Source organism: Myotis nattereri, assembly GCF_964212035.1.
Source record: "Myotis nattereri genome assembly, chromosome: X".
In the NCBI taxonomy this organism is placed as follows: Eukaryota; Metazoa; Chordata; class Mammalia; order Chiroptera; family Vespertilionidae; genus Myotis; species Myotis nattereri.
The window spans coordinates 124,763,692-124,784,502 of NC_138078.1; the positions used below are offsets into that span (position 1 = coordinate 124,763,692).

Genomic DNA, 20,811 nt, shown 5'->3' on the forward strand with positions numbered 1-20,811 from the left:
CTCAGTTTTGCTCAGGGTCTGCCCTGACCACGACTAAGAATAATGGACCAATGGGGCGCGGGGGGGGGGGGGGCAATGGGGAGATAAGGACATATATGTAATCAATAAAGAAAAAAAAAGAATAATGGACCATAATAATATGCTCTAAAGCAGGAAAACAAAGGCACAGGCTTAGGTATAACCAAAATGTTCAGTGAGTAACTGTTTATCAATGAAGCTGAAAGTGTCACAAGACATTTAACATGGTATATCTACTAAAAATAGCAAATTTGGGTTTAAGAATTTCCATAGTTATAACCACTTTAAATCAGGGATCCACCAATCGCTTGTCAAAAAGAGTTAGTTATTTCCACTAAGTTTTGAGATTATAGGAAGTGGGGACAGAAAAATACCCAAATAGAGTTAGCTTGAAAAGGCCATTAAAATAAATCTCATTTGGTGTAGTTCAGTAATTTTCCAGAAAAAGTTTCTAGGCCAGGTAGGTGACTTCTCTGGCCAAGCATTTTCTGCTTTTGTAGGTTAATGTATTTTTTACCTACCAAGAAGGTTGTGGCCTGTCAGACCAGGAGTACAGCACAGATCACCACTTACAGAGGTCAAAGACGGGAGAATGAAGATATTCAGAAATAAGCCAGTTGTCTGGGTTCCAAGACAGGTTCAGCTTCCTGGGTTCGGCAGCCACTCATGTGGCCCATCTCTATTCTGGTCCTGGAGTTTCAAGAGCTACCCTCTATCTTTATAATAATGAGTCCCCTTTTTGCTTGCTATCTTGAGCATTTCTGTGACTTGTGAAAAATCTTTAAAAAGACAGGTTACCAAGACAGAGATGCTTCCAGATTACCTTGGTTACTAGGGAGTTAATTCTACGAATACATAGGGAAATAAGAACAAAGAAAAACCAGGCCTGATACAGACAATAGCATTGTTTAAAAAATAACTGTCAGGTCTCATGGTCAAATAGAATACCATTTAGGTACAAGTGTGCTTAGCTTCCAACTCCACTATTACAATGACTCAGTGACTCTCTCTCACTGTGTCAGCTACTCCTCTCATCTCTGGGAAACTGTACAGCAGGCCTCTGTTCTGCTTATTATAATTCCTATATAAGCCTCCCTGCTTCTGTGCTACTTGGACCATGTCACTGTCTGTTCCCGACTCATTCCTCTCACTGAGAGAGGCTTTTATTGGCTCAGTTCATCAAATTGTCTAGAATGCAGGGCTACCCTGCCAAGTCACTTCACAGGCCTCTGGATAGCCTTTAGGCTAGGGTGGCTGGGTCACATGGGACATAGGCATAAGGAACCTTTGTGACCACCTACTCAGAGGAGCCTGTGGATACATGCAGTAGGGCTATGTAGCATATTATCACCTATGCCAGTGATGGCGAACCTTTTGAGCTCGGTGTGTCAGCATTTTGAAAAACCCTAACTTAACTCTGGTGCTGTGTCATATATAGAAATTTTTTGATATTTGCAACCATAGTAAAACAAAGACTCATATTTTTGATATTTATTTTATATATTTAAATGCCATTTAACAAAGAAAAATCAACCAAAAAAAAATGAGTTTGCGTGTCACCTCTGACACACGTGCCATAGGTTCGCCATCACTGATATGCTAACAACTCAACCAGGAATGAAAAGTATTCCATAACACATTGCTGAAAACAGCTGTATACTATTTTTAGATCCAGGAACAAATATTTAGCGATGCTTAAATGAGCCTAACACAACTCACATTATCTATATTATAAAACTGCATGCAAGTTCAGTTCTCTAATAGTTCCTAACACAAGAACTTCATTAAAAAAATATAATTGAAACAACACACCAAAAACCCAAGATATGATTTAAAAATTATTGTTATGGTAGAAACCATATTCACACAGCTAGTAATTGGGAAGTCAGGACGTTTAGAAGCAAAGAAATAGAAATTATTTCTTTTGGGACACTTTTCCCCACCCTCAACTTTATGTTTACACATAATGGGTTCATTATATCTAAAATAATTAATAAATAATTTTAAATGGCTGATTTAATTTTGGTGTGACAAATATTGATAAGTATGATCCACATAAACAAAAATTCTTAGAGATCTTCAATAATTTTTGCATGTAAAGGGGTTCTGAGATTTAAAAATGTGAGAACTGCTGTTGGCCAGCTTCCAGTATTTCCACCCTATCATTTCCCAACCACCATGAATGTGTATCCCCTGAGCTGTACCTGTGTTGTTGACAGTTGAGTTGCCAAAGCATAATACAGTGCCTGGCACTTAGCACAAACTCAATAAATATTCACCCAACTAAAAGTTATACACTTCATTTTCAGCAACATGTGTAATTTCTAGAAAAAACAAGTTGTTTTGGTGAGAAACATTCAGTGTCTTTCTCAAAGAAAGACAAGAACCATGAAGTTAGTTGGCCAGTATACCTGGTGTTTATACTTGGATGTTTATGTTTCAGGATTGGAGCTTGCGCACCTCTGAATCAAGAAAGCCCACTGCATGGGAGAACATATTTGCCAATGTTATCAACAATAAGAGTTAAATCTCCAGCATTTACAGGGAACTCATACAACTTAACAAAAGGAAGATAAACAACCCAATCAAAAAATAAGCAACGAACCTAAATAGACACCTTTTGAAAGAGGACATAAGGAAGGCCAGGAGACATATGAAAACATGTTCAGCCCTGACCCATTTGGCTCAGTGGATAGAGCATGGGCCTGTGGACTCGAGGGTCCCAGGTTTGATTCCAGTCAAGGGCATGTACCTTGGTTGCAGGCACATCTCCAGTAGGGGGTGTGCAGGAGGCAGCTGATAGATCAGTGATGGCGAAACTCTGACACACGTGTCAGAGGTGACACGTGAACTCATTTTTTTGGTTGGTTTTTCTTTTTTAAATGGCATTTAAATATATAAAATAAATATCAAAAATATAAGTCTTTGTTTTACTATGGTTGCAAATATCAAAAAATTTCTATATGTGACACGGCACCAGAGTTAAGTTAGGGTTTTTCAAAATGCTGACACGCCGAGCTCAAAAGGTTTGCCATCACTGTGATAGATGTTTCTCTCTCATTGATGTTTCTAACTCTCTCTCTCCCTTCCTCTCTGTAAAAAAATCAATTATATATATATATATATATATATATGAAGAAAACATGCTCAAAGTCACTAATCATCCGAGAAATGCAAATCAAAACTGCAATGCAGTATCATCTCACACCTGTCAGAATGGCCATCATTAACCAGTCAACAGATGACAAGTACTGGAGAGGATGCGGATAAAAAGGAACCCTTCTGCACTGCTGGTGGGAATGCAGACTGGTGCAGCCACTGTGGAGAACAGTATGGAGTTTCCTCAAAAAACTAAAAATGGAACTCCCATTTGACCCAGTGATCCCACTTCTAGGAATATATCCCAAGAAACTAGAAACACCAATCAGAAAGGATATATGCACCCCTATGTTCATAGCGGCACAATTCACTATAGCTAAGATTTGGAAACAGCCTAAGTGCCCACCAGCAGATGAGTGGATTAGAAAACTGTGGTACATCTACACGATGGAATACTACACTGCTGTAAAAAAGAAGAAATTCTTACCATTTGCAACAGCTTGAATGGAACTGAAGAGCATTATGCTAAGTGAAATAAGCCAGTCAATGAAAGATAAATATCACATGATCTCACTCATTTCTGGATTATAATGAACAACATAAACCGATGAACAAAAACAGATGCAGAGACAGAGAAGCATCAATCAGATGCTCAAACCTCAGAGGGAAGGTAAGGGAGGGTGGGGGTAAGGAGGAGAGATCAACCAAAGGACTTGTATGCATGCATATAAGCATAACCAATGGGCACAGACACCAGGGGGGTGAGGGCATGAGCAGGGGATGGGGGACCATGGGGGGGGGGAAGATACATGTAATACCTTAATCAAAGAAAAAAAAATTTTTTAAAGAAGCAAGCTGCCCTCCCTCCCTTTCCCCAGAGTCTATCGTCAGCCTGAGGAAAGTACCAAAAAAATAAAGCAGGGGGCTGAGGCTTGGAAAAGGTTTATGTTTTCACCTATCGCTCCTTCGTTCACTCCCTCATTCACCACGCATTATATATCAGACTCCATGCTAAGAGCTTAGGCTACCAAGATGCACCAGAACCGATGCCTAACCTAGGGAATTAGAAAGAAACTAGTAAAAGACATGTTTCCCAAGCGGAGGAGGGGCCTTTGGGCGAATGCGGCGCTGCAGTTTCTCAGCAACACGATCCATTTCAGTAGGTCCCAAGCACCGCCCCCAAAATGGCGGCGCTCCGACATCCCTCCGCCGGGGGCAACTATTCCCATGCTTTCGGGCTGCCGCCCCGGCCTGGCCCAGCCCTGCCTGTCGCGGGACCTACAAACTAAATATTCCCGTACCCCTCGCCCGCCCAAGGCGGTCCGCGTGGGCACCTGCGCGTGGCAGCCGCGCGCACCCGCTAGCGTCCCGCCCTTTGGGTCCCGCCCCCAGGCCTGCGTCGGCGCTCCTTGACGTCAACGTGGGCGTGTCGGCGCGATCCGCAACGTCTCGACGTGCCAACGATGGCGACTGCGTCAGTGTGAGCGGGCCTCAGTTCTCAAGTCCGTTCCCGACGTTGCCTCAGGATCTGCAGTTTTTTCAGACCCAGTAGGCGGTGGCGCGCGCCCGGGGGTGGTAGCTGCTCGGAGACCCGGGGAAGCGAGCCAGGTGGGCGGCGGCACAGCCGGGCGCGCGCGGCGGCCGGGCGGTGGCGGGGGAGCGGTGTGGCCGCTGTGTGGCGAGACCTCCCGGGGGCTGCTGGGGCGCTGCGGGGAGGCGCGCCGGGAGGGGAGGGCCGAGCTTGGCAGACCTCATTTTCTTTATTCCCCCCTAGTCTCATCTCGGTCGGCCTTTGAGCTCCTCTGGACTGTTCCCCTGGGCTAAGTCGGCAACATGAGCCGCAACAACTTGGATGGGAGAGACGACTTTGACGAGCAGTTGCGATTGCAAAAATTGTACGGAGACACCCAGAAAGGTCCAGGTAGAGAAAACAATTCTTTCGGGCAGCAGCCAGATGACACTCCCTACGAGTGGGACCTGGATAAGAAGGCTTGGTTCCCCAAGGTAAGTGTGTGTTGTCGGTGCCTCTGCAGAGCAGGCCTCTCATTTTCTTTTCGAGGTCTTGGGGTAGAGCCCCCATTAGTAGTGGCCTTTCTTTTTGTTCTGTTGTTGCGGAACCAGTGTGTAAAGGAAGGGAAATCTTTAGGGAGATGTCGTAAATGTAATTTAATTCTTGTCTTTTTTTATGCCTTATTAATTTTATCTGTGAAGGTCGTAGTTGGGTATTACATTGGTGACTGCTTTTTATTGCAAAGAGGAAAAACACTAAGAACAAACTTGGTAGCTGTTACTCTCAGGGAGCCAACCTCACTTATCCTGGGAATTCAGGTGTTTAGCTTATATACTGTGTGCAAAATGCAGCTTCTTGATTTTTTTTTAACCTAGCCATTTATATAGCATTACTGATTGAATTTTGCACCTCTACTTTCCTATTAAGTTTTGTCCCTAAACACATGCTTGAACCAAATAACCACAGGAATATGACTAGAGGTGCACAAAATACAAATGGAAAAGATATGTGTATATTTATTTAGAGTATTTGGAAATTATTAAGCATTTTACTTCAGCTTAATTTCAGTAAAGTAACTGGTGTTAGACTTGGTTCTTATAAACTTCTCTGTAAAAGTATCCCGTTAACCAGAATCTCATATGGTTGGGGAAAAGGATACCAGTAGCACACTAATTGACTTGGAAGCCTGAAATAACAAACCATGTCTCCATTGTGTAACTTTAAAAATTATTCAACTTCTTTCTTTTCCATTTTTTTTAAAAATATATTTTATTGATTTTTTACAGAGAGGAAGGGAGAGAGATAGAGAGTTAGAAACATCGATGGGAGAGAAACATCGATCAGCCACCTCCTGCACATCTCCTACTGGGGATGTGCCCGCAACCCAGGTACATGCCCTTGACCAGAATCGAACCTGGGACCCTTCAGTCCGCAGGCCGACGCTCTATCCACTGAGCCAAACCGGTTTCGGCCTTTCTTTCCCATTTTGTGTTTGTGTATGTTCCAATCCCTTCAGATTGTTAAATGTACTAGTTGATTCTTGAACAACCAGGGTTTGAACTGAATCCACTTAGACACAAATTTTTCATCACCTTGTAAACAGTTCACATAAACTTACGGTATCAGTAAATGTAGTACAGTACTGTAAATGTATTTTCTCTTTCTTATTCCTTTTCTGCAGCTTTAAGAATACAGCATACACCCTGGCCAGTGTGGCTCAGATGGTTGGGCATCATCCCGTGCACTGAAGGGTTGCCACTTCCATTCCCAGTCAGGGCACATGCCTAGGCTGTGGGCTCAATCCTGGGTAGGGGGTGTGCCGTAGGCAGCCAATCAATACCTCCCTCTCAAATTGCTGTTTCTCTTTCTCCCTCTCCTTTCCTTTCTCTCTAAAAATCAGTTTAAGCCCTAACCGGTTTGGCTTAGTGGATAGAGCTTTGGTCTGCGGACTGAAGGGTCCCAGGTTCGATTCCGGTCAAGGGCATGTACCTTGGTTGTGGGCACATTCCCAGTAGGGGGTGTGCAGGAGGCAGCTGGTCGATGTTTCTCTCTCATTGATGTTTCTAACTCTCTATCCTTCCTCCCTGTAAAAAATCAATAAAATATATTTTAAAAAATAAAATAAAAATCAATTTAAAAAAAGAATGCAGTATACAATATACAGGGTGTCCCAAAAATGTATACACTTTGAATGATTATAAAGTCATTGTTTATTAACATATAGTTCATTTTTAAATTTTAAAAGAATCAACAGAACGGAATAATTTTTTCATCAATGCCTGTTTTCAAACTGGCCCAGGCACTGCTTATAACGCCAAGCAATGGAATTGCAAACAAGAATCATTTCGTTTGGTATTTGTATGCATTCAATTCGTCGACTGTTGCCAATTTTGTACTATAAACATTATCTTTTATATTAATAAAAGTTTAGTGGCACTTTAGGATAAATTTTCTGTATTCAAAGCTTAGTCTGGCTTCACCCATTATTTCAAATTAGTTAAACCTGAAAAGTTGTAAAGTTCTTGGAGAGTCAAAAGTTATATGTAGATTTTCTACTGAGTAAGGTGTTGATGTCCCTAACTCCTGTGTTGTTCAAGGGTCAACTATATTTCACTCTTGTACTGGCAGTGCCAGACCTAGCGCAGATTTGGTTTCTTTAGCCTTCTCAGTTCTTTTAACAATAGTCTGATAATTAGATTAACTTTTATGCCATGGAAGCCCATATCTATTCAATCTTTGAATTAAAATGTTTCCCATTCCTATGTGGTATAAAGACATAACTACATTTCTTGCATTGTGAAATTGTGCTTCCCCCCCCGAAAGCCAGGATAGATGTAAGTTGGATTAGTTCTTAATTTTTTTTACAGTAAATGATAAAGTGATTTAATTCATTATAACATTAAAACAAGCATTTAGATTTACTGTTGTTAGCCCTTTTCTTTAAACACCAAATAAAAATTCTGTTCTGTTCTCTTTGCTTACACATATATAAATATTTAGTGTACATATACTTTGTACATCTATGTAGTTAAAGAAAAATTAATTCTGGCCTGACCAGTGTGGCTCAGTGTTTGAGCATGGACCATGAACCAGGAGGTTGCTGGTTAGATTCCCACTCAGGGCACATGCCCAGGTTTCAGGCTCGATCCCCCACTGGGCATGCAGGAGACAGCCAGTCATTGATTCTCTTTCATCATTGATGTTTCTAACTCTCCCTCTCCCTTCTCTCTGAAATAAATAAATACACAAAATACGAATTTGTTGCTATTGGTTTTTATCCTATTTTATTATCTGGTACTTCCTTTGTTATATGTTCTCATAGCCTTGCTTAAGTAGACTGTGGAAAGGTAGTAATTTATAAATGAAACAACTAGGAAGGTGTCAACATCATTTAAAATAACAGTAATATCTCAGACTTTTGTGTTGGTAATCCAAGTTCCCATGTCTTATTTCTTATCATACACAGTTTTCTATATACAGGGTGGGGCAAAAGCAGGTTTACAGTTGTGAGCATGCGAAACAGAGTTTATTCTTATATTATTATTTATTAATTAATGTATTATCACCTGGCGTGGCTCAGTTGGTTGAGCATCATCTCATGCACCAGGAAGTAGCTGGTTCCATTCCCAAGCAGGGCACATGCCCAGGTTATGGGTTCGATCCGTGTAGGAGGCAGCCAATTAATGTTTCTTTCTCATTGATGTTTCTCTCTCCCTCTCCCTCTCTCTGGAATCAATAAAAACATATTTTAAAAATGATATTTAATTGATGTATTATTTTCCATACAAACAATTGTAAACCTAATTTGCCCCACCCCTAAGGTGACGGTTCTTGCATTTACACTTTATTACTACAACACTTCTATGTTAAGTTGTATAACTGAATATGCTGTAATTTAACACAGTGTAAACTTTTTATAGGAGAAAATAATTTTTTAATTTGTGTGTGTGTTTGTGTGTGTTGAATTTCTTGTTCAGATCACTGAAGATTTCATTGCTACATATCAGGCCAATTATGGCTTTTCTAATGATGGTGCGTCTAGCTCTACTGCAAATGTACAAGATGTTAATGCTAGGCCTGCAGAAGAACCTCCACAAAGAAAAAACCCTGAACCCACTGATCCCAAAAAGAGAGGAGAAAAGAGAAAGGCTGAATCAGGCAAGTGGATTTAGCTTGCAAAACATGAGTGTGAAAATTAAAAATGTGAGTGTGTGTGTATATAGTTACTTTTTGGAGAATTATAATGGCTCTGAAGGAATCATTGAGATGGGTTTTTAAAAATTATTATTTGGGTTCATATATTGGCTCTCACTAATTTATGGGCATGGAATGAGTTGTTTCAATTCGATTCCTCAGTTGCTTCCTTTGCAAAATAGAGCTACTATTACGGGATTATCAAAAGTTCTGTTTGTAAGGTTATTTTTTTTACAGTTTTTGAGTTTAATTAAATTGAACTTAAGCCAGTTTTGCTTCAGCTTAGCCATGTCTAACACAGTAGATTGGAGTCAGAAGCAATTTAATGTGAAGGTCTAAAGTCAATGCAAGGGTGGTTTTTTTTAAGGAAGCATCAGAATCATTGTAAAGATTTGGAAGCAGCCCAAGTGCCCTTCAGTAGGTGAGTGGATATAAAAGCTGTGGTACATTTACACAGTGAAATACTTCTCGCCGTAAAAATAAAAGGAAATCTTATCTTTTGAGACAGCATGGATGGACCTAGAAAGTATTATTCTAAGTGAAATAAACCAGTCAGAGAAAGACAAATACCATATGATTTCACTTATATGTGAAACAAAATTAACTAACAAAGCAAAATAGAAACAGACTCATAGACACAGAGAGCAGATTGACAGCTGCCAGAGCGGAGGGGGATTTGGGGGCTGGGTGAAAAAGTGAAGGGATTAAGAAAAACACTGGCTGGTGTGGCTCAGTTGATTGAGTATTGTCCCTTGCACCAAAAGGTCGCTGGTTCAATTCCCAGTCAGGCACGCCCAGGTTGTGGGTTTGGTCCCCATCAGGGTGCGTATGGGAGGCAACTGATTGTGTTTTCTCTCTCTCCTTTCCTCTCTAAAATCAATTAAAAAAATACCTCATAGACACAGACAATAGTATGGTGATTACCAGAGGGAACCTGGGGGATGGGGGGAGAGAGAAGAGGGTAAAAGAGATAATTGTTGAGGAGACTTGAGTTTGGGTGGTGAACACACAATACAATATAGAGATGATACATTATAGAATTGTACACCTGAAACTCATATAATTTTATTAACCAATGTCACCCCAATACAATACAATTTAAAAAATATATAAATAGCTCTCTTTTTTAGACAGAGTTCTGAAACTGATTATCTGTCAGAAGAGCCATATACATTGAAAGCTGGACAGTAGTTTGAATTTGTCTTGTTCTCAGGGTAAAAAAAACAAAAACAAAAAACTTCCTGGAAGTTTTGAGAGACTGCCACACTGCCAAGATTTTATAATGTGACTTTTACCTTTTCTTGCATGCGTTTTATTTATTCATTTTTATTTTTAGGGTGGTTTCATGTTGAAGAAGACAGAAATACAAATGTATATGTGTCTGGTATGTATACCTTTTTAAACAGCTTTAGAATAGAAAATATTTGATTTTTATGTTTTTCACAAAGTCATTTTTAGTTTTCAGTTTCTCTGAAGCCTGTTTCTTATGATTTTGCCATTTTTGTTCAGTTGTTTGCATTAGTGAGGAATATGTTTGTTTATTACAAAACTAAGAAAAATTAAGTATATATAACTTTGCATGCATGCCATCCTTTTTGTCTGCTTTAGGTTACTTGTGGCAGTTTGTCCCTTCAGATTCATTGAAACATGAAATTTCCTCAGTTCTATATATGTGAGATTTTTACATACGTTTAGAAATTCAAAATTGTGCTCATCTAAGTTATAGCTTTCTAATTGGTAGAATGCTAAATAACCCTCACCTTTATTTAGATGCCTTTATAAATTAAATTTTTTTTCCCTAATGTTGATAGGTTTGCCTCCAGACATTACACTGGATGAATTTATACAGCTCATGTCCAAGTTTGGCATTATTATGAGAGATCCACAAACAGAAGAATTTAAGGTCAAGCTCTACAAAGATAATCAAGGAAATCTTAAAGGAGATGGGCTTTGCTGTTATTTGAAGGTTAGTTATGTGGTCAGATAAGTTTCTTTTCCATTTTTAAATCAGGAACCAGGGCTATAATTTTATATCGATGATCACTAAGATGGAGAACTATTCAAAACAGGACATGAAGAAAACTGAAATTTCAGATTGTGCCTGTGTGTAATTGGTAAGATTATTCACTTGTTCGTCAGGTCAAAGTATTATGTAAGTTATATGACCAAAGTGCTTTTGTCTTAAAAAGAATTCTCACTGCAAAGAGCTCTTTCAGAACACATTTTCAAAGTCCACAAGGAAGAAAAAGCCAGTGATATTTTATTTGCCTATTTGAATGAATTAGACCAAGGATCAGCAAACTCCAGCCCACTGCCTGATGTTGTTAATAAATTTTTTATTATTAAAATGGCTGCATTCATTCATTTACGAATTTGTGTCTACTTAACATATTTGAACAGCAGAGTCGAATGATTGCAGCACAAACCATGTGGCCCACAAAGTCTAAAATATTTATTAATTGGATTTTTTACAAAATAAGTTTTCTGACCCCTGAGTTAGACAACAAAGGAGCTGATAGCTTATGCTTACTACTACAGAATATCTTTTTATTGGGAGAGTATGGTGTTAACAGAAGTTGGTAGAACTCTATCCATGGTGTCATAATTTGCACAGGGAAAACTCCGTGTTAAAGGCATTCATCATTTCTAGAACACCTATCATCTTAGAAGCAAGTGCTACTCATTATTGCAGGATATAAAAGAAATGGGCATGATGATGACATACACATATGTCAAAGAACTTGGAAATAATTACAAAGTAAAATCAAAGTGATAAAAAACAACAGTACCAACACCATGGGTATGTTGTGAGTATACAGCATATCAATGAAATTAGAAGGTGGTAGGATTAAGCTGACAGCTCTTTGGGAATCCCTTATAATTTTAAAACTGGCATGCACCTTAGAAATAACACAAGTTCATTTGACTTATTCTCTAGTTGAAAATCGAGATGCCAAGAAACAAAACTACTTCAGTAATGATATTAATTTATTGAGCAACTACCATATGCCAATCACTATCCTTTATGTGTATTCCATTTAATTTTGTCAAGAACCTATGATGAAGGCATTACCATTCTCATTTTACAGATGAAAAAACAGGTTCAGGAATCTTGAGTAACTTGTCCAAGTTCACATGGCTGGTTGGAGGTAGCTATATCTTGAATGCAGGTTCCCAAACTGGGTAGTTATGCTTAAATTATTATTGCATATATAGTCATTATTCATCTAAAAATAAACAACTCCTGAAGTTTTATTTCAGTGTGTACCTTACTGACTGTGTCTTGTTTTTCCCTTTATAAAGAGGGAATCTGTGGATCTTGCATTAAAACTTTTGGATGAAGATGAAATTAGAGGCTACAGATTACATGTCGAGTTGGCAAAGTTTCAACTGAAGGGAGAATATGATGCCTCTAAGAAGAAGAAGAAATGCAGGGATTACAAGAAAAAGCTATCTCAGCAACAAAAGTTTGTGTTCTTTTCTTCTTCGAAAGATTTTTATAAATATCCTAGAGTATTCTTTTGGTAATAGCCACCTAGTTTTGTTCATATAGAACATCTCCTAAATATACCTACAAATTATTTTTAAAGAACCTTCATCTGGAACCTTCAGTAATCTGTACCACAGGATGATTTGGCAGCAGTGGTGTTTTTCATTTTCTGGGGTGTTCATTGGTAATACAACAAGGACTTAAATGAGATAACAAAGCTATCTCTTCGGAAGTTGTTGAACATCAGATTAAACAAGATAGTTTAGGCCTGTATATCAGTCATTAGTTCATTTTCAATGTGTATTGAAATCAGCTACAACAGGAGCTAAATTTTTACATACAGGCTTGTATTAGAAATTTGAAATGATAGGTTTTATCATTGTATTTATAATGTATTACATATACTAGTATATGCATAATGCCATCAAGTTTCTGTTAACCCATTTGTTTAATATGTGTTTTGAAATATGATAGTTTTAAGAAATTAGCCAAAGTGATAAGTACCTTTATCACAGTGAGTTCTGATAACACTTTTAGCTCTGCTTATACTATTGATAAATGATTATGAAAGCATTTAGGTGATTTTCTACAGTTTTTTACAGAAATAGTTAAAACAGATACCTACAATTTTTATAAACAGTAAAATTTAAGATTATAACAAAGAATGAGTAGTTTTACATATTTCAGTGCAGTTTGTCATAATCATAAAGTACCTAAAAACCAGTACAATTTGAACATATTTTTTGGCCTGAGTATATCTTCTTAGATAATCATACATAGTGAATAATTCGAACTTTTTCAGGAATGTCATTGGAATATTTGTAACCAGACAGCAGTTCTGAAAAAAAAAGCAGGGTAGGGCAAAAATAGGTTTTCAGTTATGAGTATGCAAAACACAGAGTTTATTCTTGTATTATTATTTATTAATGTATTATTTTCCATATGAACAACTTCAAACCTACTTTTTTTTAATATATTTTATTGATTTTTTACAGAGAGGAAGGGAGAGAGATAGTTAGAAACATCGATGAGAGAGAAGCATCGATCAGCTGCCTCCTGCACACCCCCTACTGGAAATGTGCCCGCAACCAAGGTACATACCTTTGACCGAAATCGAACCTGGGACCTTTCAGTCCGCAGGCTGAGGCTCTATCCACTGAGCCAAACCGGTTTCGGCTGCAAACCTACTTTTACCCCACCCTGTATATTCTGGGGATTTCAGATATTGGGTCCATCTTTCACCTGCCTGTTATTTTTATTCCAGAAAGTTCTCTGAATAGAACTGTGACTAAAATATACATTGTTGTTCTGGAATCAAATAATCATCACTTTAAAATACTCAATAAAGGATTATTTCTACTTTGTGTCATTAGGCAATTGGATTGGAGACCTGAGAGAAAGGATGGGTCAATCCGAATGCGCCATGAACGAGTTGTCATCATCAAAAATATGTTTCATCCTATGGATTTTGAGGTAGGGTACAATATTCTTACTGATTAAAACGTTGATATGCCTTCTTTTAAGGGAGCCCAAGCTTGCCTCCCCCCATCTTTCTCATGTTACATCCTGCACATTTATGTAGTCCTCAAGATAGAAAAACGTAGCCAAGCATCAGTCAAACTTTTCAGATTTTCTCATGGTTAGCTCAGTGTTTCTTTAATTGTATCATAGCTAAGACTGTTTAATGCCCATACTGTGGCCCCAAATGGCAGCTACTTGGTATGGGAAATTATAAAAAATACAATAATTAAAAGATTTATGGGAGCTCCAAGTATGGGTTGATTTTGGTGGGGAGGACCAGTTTCACACTTGAAGTGAAAACTTCATTTTAGTACTAAAAATTTGGTCTTAGAACTCCTGAGGTTAATGAAATAAAGCCCCTGATGTTTTAATATTGGAGGTTGTTTTTCAGGCCCTAGTTTTTACACAAGTCTTTGGTGGCTATTAGGAGGACTTTATAATATTAATGTCCATGTAAAATTCCAGGAACAGCAAATAAAGGAAGAGCTACTAGAGAGGTTTTTTTTTTAAATACATTTTTACTGATTTCAGAAAGGAAGGGAGATGGAGAAATAGAAACATCAGTGATAAGAGAGAATCATCAATTGCCTGCCCCCTGCACGCCTTCTACTAGGTATCGAACCCACAACCCAGGCATGTGCCCTTGACCTGAATTGAACCTGGGAGCCTTCAGTCCACAGGCCAATGCTCTTATCCACTGAGCCAAATCAGCTAGGGCCTAGGGAGTTTTAAGGAATGTTAATTGCCATCAGGGTACCTTCATATTGCATTCTGCCTCTTGTTCTTATCTCTGTCTTTTGGCATAGACCAATGGAATTATTTGTGGAAGAACAAGTCTTTACTATTTTCCTAGATTCTTGCACGTAAGAAAAAATGTTCATAATGTAAAATTCCAGGTTTACGAATGATCTAGTTGCAACCAAAGACCACTCTTGTTCCTTTTGTGCATTTAAACAGAATCAGAATGGAAATATCGTTTTCCCTTTAGACACTAAGGCCCCAGATTGGTCTTTGAGCTCTGTCCGGGTGATTCGTGATATGATAGGGTTTACTATGCACCTATGGAGTCTGTATCTTTTGAGATCGTTGGTGAGATACATGTGACCTATTTAAGATTTTTTTATGTCTCTTCTGACTGAAATTCTGAAGAATCTTGAAATATAGCAGAGCTGCTTCAGACTTGCAGTGATAATGAAGTATGTTTAAAAAGTACACGTGTACACATGCACATTAAATACTTTTTGAAATGTAGTCCTTGTCAGGTAGGGCTTTAAAAGGAATGCATAGATGGATCATGATATCTAGTCTACTAGGTACAACTCCAAAATTGACTACAATAAATCACATTTTACCCCCCCTGGTAATAATTGATTTTTTTAATTAGGATACCTATTAGTATCTGACTTAAGGTCCTTGATTCACACATATTGCATACTCCTAACACTTGAACGTGAATATAAATGGAAACCTAACTCAAAGTATCTGGAAGCTCTGCAAGTAAGGAGTCTATTGTGTAATTACATTGTTTTTGTTTCTGCTTCTGCCTCCTGTCTTGCTCATTGAAACACCTTATTTGAGTCTAGCTATCACCCTGGCCAGATTTAGCTTTTCCTACCTTAGCAAATATTCTTTCCTCCAAAAGCCACATTTATTCTACCTTGACTCCTAGAAATTCCCTCCATTGGATATTTTTAAGGATAGAAGTTTCATGCTTATAAATTTTTGATTGTTTAAAAAAAAACACCCTTATTGGTTTAGTGTAAATTTTACTTTAGAGTTATAGAGCTTTATATTATACCCTTTGTTTTCTTCATCACATTTCATATCAGAAATAATTGAATCTCCTCTACTTGAATGTGTGCTCCATGAGAGCCAGGACTGTCTACCTTGTTTGTTTGCTGTTAATATTCCCTGTGTATAGAATTGTGCCTGGCACCACAATAGGCTCTCAATATATTAATAGGTCCTTGGTATTTATATGAAGAAAACGTACAAGAATGATTGAATGAAACCCCAGTTAATCACAAGACAGAATCTTTTCATTCCTGAATGGATAAAACATTTTCTCGTTAGCATCTTTGCACATAAAGGAAATTTTTCTTTTCATGTGCTTATACCACCTAGCTGGAAGGGCAGTAGTGGACTTCAGAGTTTACAGGTAGAGAAACCCTTGGTGCTGTCCTTGTTTGCCCACCTGCCTTGGTCTGGTTTGGTCTGCTGAACTTAACGAGAGCCTGTCAGTCAGCGCGACTACAGACAATCTTGGTTTTTATTCAGTGTCTCTGTGGGCCTGAACCTCAAATTATTTAGTGTAGACCTGTCCAATATAGTAGAATCTAGGCTCATGAAGTTTTTTTTTTAATTTCATAGACTACAGACAAACATAAATAACTTAAAACCTTTTTTATTTGTTGGTATGTCAAAGCAGGACATTTAATTATCAGAATTTGTATTTTTTCAGGATGATCCGTTGGTGCTAAATGAGATCAGAGAAGATCTTCGAGTAGAGTGTTCGAAGTTTGGACAAATTAGGAAGCTTCTTCTGTTTGATGTAAGTTCATGGCTCGGACAAATGATTTCTGGAACAATCATTCTTCCAGTTAAAAGTTATTACCAGTTGTCAGTATGCCCTAAATTTTACATTAATGTTCTTATATAGTAGGTCTTCCATCTAATGGTAGGCATCTGTTAGCAATAATTAGATGAACATGGATTGTAAGTCAAGGCTTTGATATATTTGGTACTCTGTGATTATTTCCCTTTATCATCACTCTAGAGTATATGATCAGGTAAAGAAAGTACAAGAAAAATGTATGGTTCCCTATTTGCCCATATTTTCCCCTCTTGAATGATTCTCCTCCTCTATATTTGGAGAAAAACAATCAAGGAAAATATTCTCTTGTATGTTTCCTCTTCTCACCCATTTTTTACTTCCATAATTGACACATTTATAACAAAATAGTCGCTATTTATTGATTGCGTACTTCAAGTTACTGTACGTGTTATCTCATTTAATCTTCAATCCTTTGAGGTAGGTAGGTGCTATTATACCCATTTTACAGATGAGGATGCTGAAAGTTAGAGATTGAGCACCTTTCCCAAGATCATTCAGCTGCTAAATGGCAGAGCCAGGATTGAATCCCAGTGCTATTCAACTTCAGAGTCCACATTTAACAACTATGCTGCCTTGCCTGTCGTAGACAGTGTTGTTAGCAGAAACATTTCCAAGGACATCATGCTTGGTTCTTCCTAGAAAAGATTAAGTTGAAGAGGCAGCTAGCTATGTGTTACTGGCTGGGGAAAAGGGAAGAAAGGCTTCATACATTGTATATTTTACTCAATTTATTAGAAAAAACAACTCCCACTTACCTACTTTGTCAAATGTGTATGTTTTATTTTGAATTTTCTCATTCTTTTGTTTTCTTCCTTATTTTTTCTAGAGACACCCAGATGGTGTGGCCTCTGTGTCCTTCAGGGAACCAGAGGAAGCTGATTATTGTATTCAAACTCTGGATGGACGGTGGTTTGGTGGTCGTCAAATCACTGCCCAAGTATGGGATGGAACTACAGACTATCAGGTAAATTCTGCAACTATCAAGGGAACATAATTTGTTACCAACAAACACTGAACTAGCAGTCCTTCAGATAAGTTTTGGATTTGGTTTAATCTGTGTATTGTAATAGTAGTACTTTTATTATTTATTTATCTATTTATTTTAAATCCTCACCCAAGGACATTTTTCCATTGATTTTTAGAGAGAGGGAAAGACAGAGAGGAATATCGATGTGAGAGAGAGACACATCGATTGGTTGCCTCATGCACAATCCCTGACCAGGGCCCAGGCTGGGGAGGAGCCTGCAACCAAAGTATGTGCCCTTGATGGGAATCGAACCCAGAACTGTTCAGTCCCCAGGCTTACGCTCTATCCACTGAGGCAAACCAGCTAGGTCTAATAGTAGTACTTTTAAATAATATTTTGCATTCAGAGCATAGAAAGAAAAATGTTCAACTTTTCAGTTTACAAGTCTGAAATTTGAGGCTTGCTCAGAATAGTGATAAGAAAAGAACATATTAATCAAAATGTTCCTCTTCCTTTCTGTGCTGTAAAGGCAGAGTTCAAATATTAACTTTTTAATTGATGAGACATTTCTGCAGTACTGTGGTGGGCATTTATTTAAATGATCTTAAGGTCAACTCTATAAATCAAGATGTAAAGTTTTGAGAACTGAAGATAGGGAATTGCTTTGATTTCCTAAGAAGCAATGACTTATAAAATCAGGATACTTTTGTCAATATTAGTAATGCTCAGAGATGTTAATACTTTTAGCCTAAAACTTATTTTAATGGAAATTTCCATTTATGCACAGGTGGAGGAGACCACAAGAGAAAGGGAGGAAAGGCTGAAAGGATGGGAGGCTTTCCTTGAGTCTCCCGAGGCCAATAAAGGTCTTCGGCGTTCAAATTCCATCTGTGCTTCAGAAAGGGCAGGGCCTTCTAGAGTAAGGCATTTTTCAGAGTGCCCTAGCACATCTAAAATGAATGATGAAGAAGCTGAAACTCAAATGGAATTTGAAGAGCCTGTAGATGAAAAGAAGTTTGAAAAATCAGAAGATGGGGGAGAATTTGAAGAAGATATTGAAGAAAGTGGCCTCAAAAAAGAGGCTGAGAAATGCTACCCCCAGAAAGAATCTGAAGAAGGCTGCCTTGAAAGAAAGTCTGAGGAAGGCTGCCCCCAAAAGGAGTTTGAAGAGGGTGGTCCTAAAAATGAGTCCAAAGTGAATGGCCCCGGAAGAGAATCCAAAAAGAAGCTACTCAAAAGTGATTTTGAAGAGAATGGCTTTAAAAAGGAGTCTGGAGAAGATCGCCCCAACAAGGAGTCTGAAGAAGATGAGTCAGAAAGAGAAGCTGAAGAAGACTACTCTGGAAAGCTCTTTGAAGACAGCTCTGAAAAAGAATTTGAAGAAAATGACCTCAGAAAAGAATTTGATGAGAATGGCTCTGATGAGTCTAATGGAAGCTTTCTCGAAAAAGAGTTAGAAGAAAATGACTCTGAAAGATCACAATTTGATGATGACAGCTCTGAAAAAGTTATTGATGAGGAAGGCTCTGAGAGAGAGTTTGACGATGAAGAATCAGATGAAGACGGAGAAGAAGATACTTATGAAAAAGTTTTTGATGATGAGTCTGATGGAAAAGAGGCCAAAGAAGATGCAGATGAAAAGGGGCTTGAAGATGCTGATGAAAAGGAGGAAGATGATGATGCAGATGAGAAGATGTTTGAATATTCAGATGAAAAAAAAGGTGAAGAAGATGCAAAGGAGGATGAAAACATGCTCGAAGATGATGAGGATTCCTCTGAGAAATCTGATGATTCTGATGAGAAAGGGACTGTGTGTTGTATGAGGAATGTTCGGGGAAAAAGGGCCCAGTCCACATGCAGCAGCTTTATCCTCAGTAGTGGTGGTGGTGATGATGATGATGATATTTAATCCCTTAAACTTGCTTTTGAGGGAAATTCCTCCATCTACATTTTGTCTATGCTCCAGGGTAATTACTAGTAGTGTTAATAAACATTGCGTAGTGATAGGATGCCATCAGATTAATGCATTTACTTTTGCATTGTTACCTGTACTTAATGATCTCAAATATATGTTAATTGGCTGTTCAGTTAAAACTTCATAGTATAATACAAGTAAACTGATTACTCATCCTTTGTCAGATTTGTTAAATGCACGCAGAATATTTTTTAAAGTATTCTGATTGAAGTTTGTGATATTCAAAAATAAAAATAAGTTGTTAATATGCAGAAACTGAAAATTGGACTTGCGTTAAGTTGCATTTTATGTTCTTGCTATTGCTTTATTCATACTTACGGTTTTAGTTGTTTAAGGATTTGAAAAATCCTATAAGAGTTTCCTTGCTTCCATCTTATATTACCACTTAGGTCCCCATTTCTCCTCTCTAAACCAGAACATGTTACTAAACTAATAATGTAAACAGCACTTTGGAGTTTTCCCCTGCTCAGTCCTAGCAAGTTATTTTTATTTGTTTTCCTTTCTACCCTCTTTCCATGAAAACTAACTCTTACATGTACAAGAGTAAACTTCCTGAGGTCCATCCACAGCTTTCTTTACTGAAAATATACGGAAGGGTATTAGAATTCTGCTCTGTACTGTTTGGCCCCTTTATAAGTTGATTGGAGTTGTGGAACCTCGCCCCAAAAAAGTGCATGCACTACACAACTTTTTGTATATAGTTTTGGGAGGTTCATTGATCCCCTGGAGTTTAAGAATGTCTGTTATCATTCATACTTAAATTTTGTGTGTGTTTTTGTTCTAGTATGGTGCCTAGTACTGTGCTAAATTGTGTAGTCCCAATAAAATGTTGGGTCTTTCTTGCTTATGCTTTCAAAGTTAGGTATTGACTCATTGACTTCTGATGTAGCATTAAGCACTTGTTCTCATAAATTAGAAGTATTGAAATAAACTGCATTGATGTTTTTTCATTATACTGGCTATAAGTGTAATCATTACCCCATTCAGATCGAAAAGAATTCTTGTGCTTGAAGCCAGCTTTCAGAGAAGATTTTAGTTGATGTCTGGGATTTCTTAAGATCTGCAGGATTTTCACCAGGGATAAATCAGTAAAATAGGTAAAGAGTTAAATTGAAAGTTTGCAAACCAAAATAGGATTCCCTTTAAAGATAAGCCAGAAGCACCAAAACACAATTTTTTGGAAAATTGGTTTTCTAAGTGAAAGGAAAATAAAGCTTTATCTTCCATGTACAATAGGTGGGACACATAACTACAACTTGTAAAAGACAATTAGAAAGAGGCTGTTTTCATTCTGACATCCCTGCTCACTAATTTGGTTGGTATCAAAATATTCATGCTCTTTTCACATAGACACCTGGAAATGAAAGTTGCAAACACCTGTAATTGGTTAATAATTTATGAGGTGTTATTGATAAATTAAATG

At 38.0% G+C, this 20,811-nt stretch overlaps 1 protein-coding gene across 2 annotated transcripts; it reads left to right on the top strand.

Moving 5' to 3' along the window:
- Window positions 1–4,545: 4,545 nt before the first annotated feature.
- HTATSF1 (HIV-1 Tat specific factor 1) lies at window positions 4,546–20,341 on the top strand. Of its 2 annotated transcripts, none has more exons than XM_081080943.1 (10): window positions 4,546–4,665; window positions 4,892–5,121; window positions 8,605–8,785; window positions 10,158–10,205; window positions 10,633–10,787; window positions 12,125–12,288; window positions 13,685–13,784; window positions 16,294–16,383; window positions 17,273–17,410; window positions 18,201–20,341. In XM_081080943.1, exons 2-10 carry the CDS (start codon window positions 4,951–4,953, stop codon window positions 19,320–19,322), a joined length of 2,169 nt encoding a protein of 722 aa, XP_080937069.1. In that variant the 5' UTR covers window positions 4,546–4,665; window positions 4,892–4,950; the 3' UTR covers window positions 19,323–20,341. The 2 variants fall into 2 exon arrangements, with proteins under 2 accessions (XP_080937069.1, XP_080937068.1); XM_081080942.1 differs by having other exon boundaries at window positions 4,554–4,725.
- Window positions 20,342–20,811: the final 470 nt, after the last annotated feature.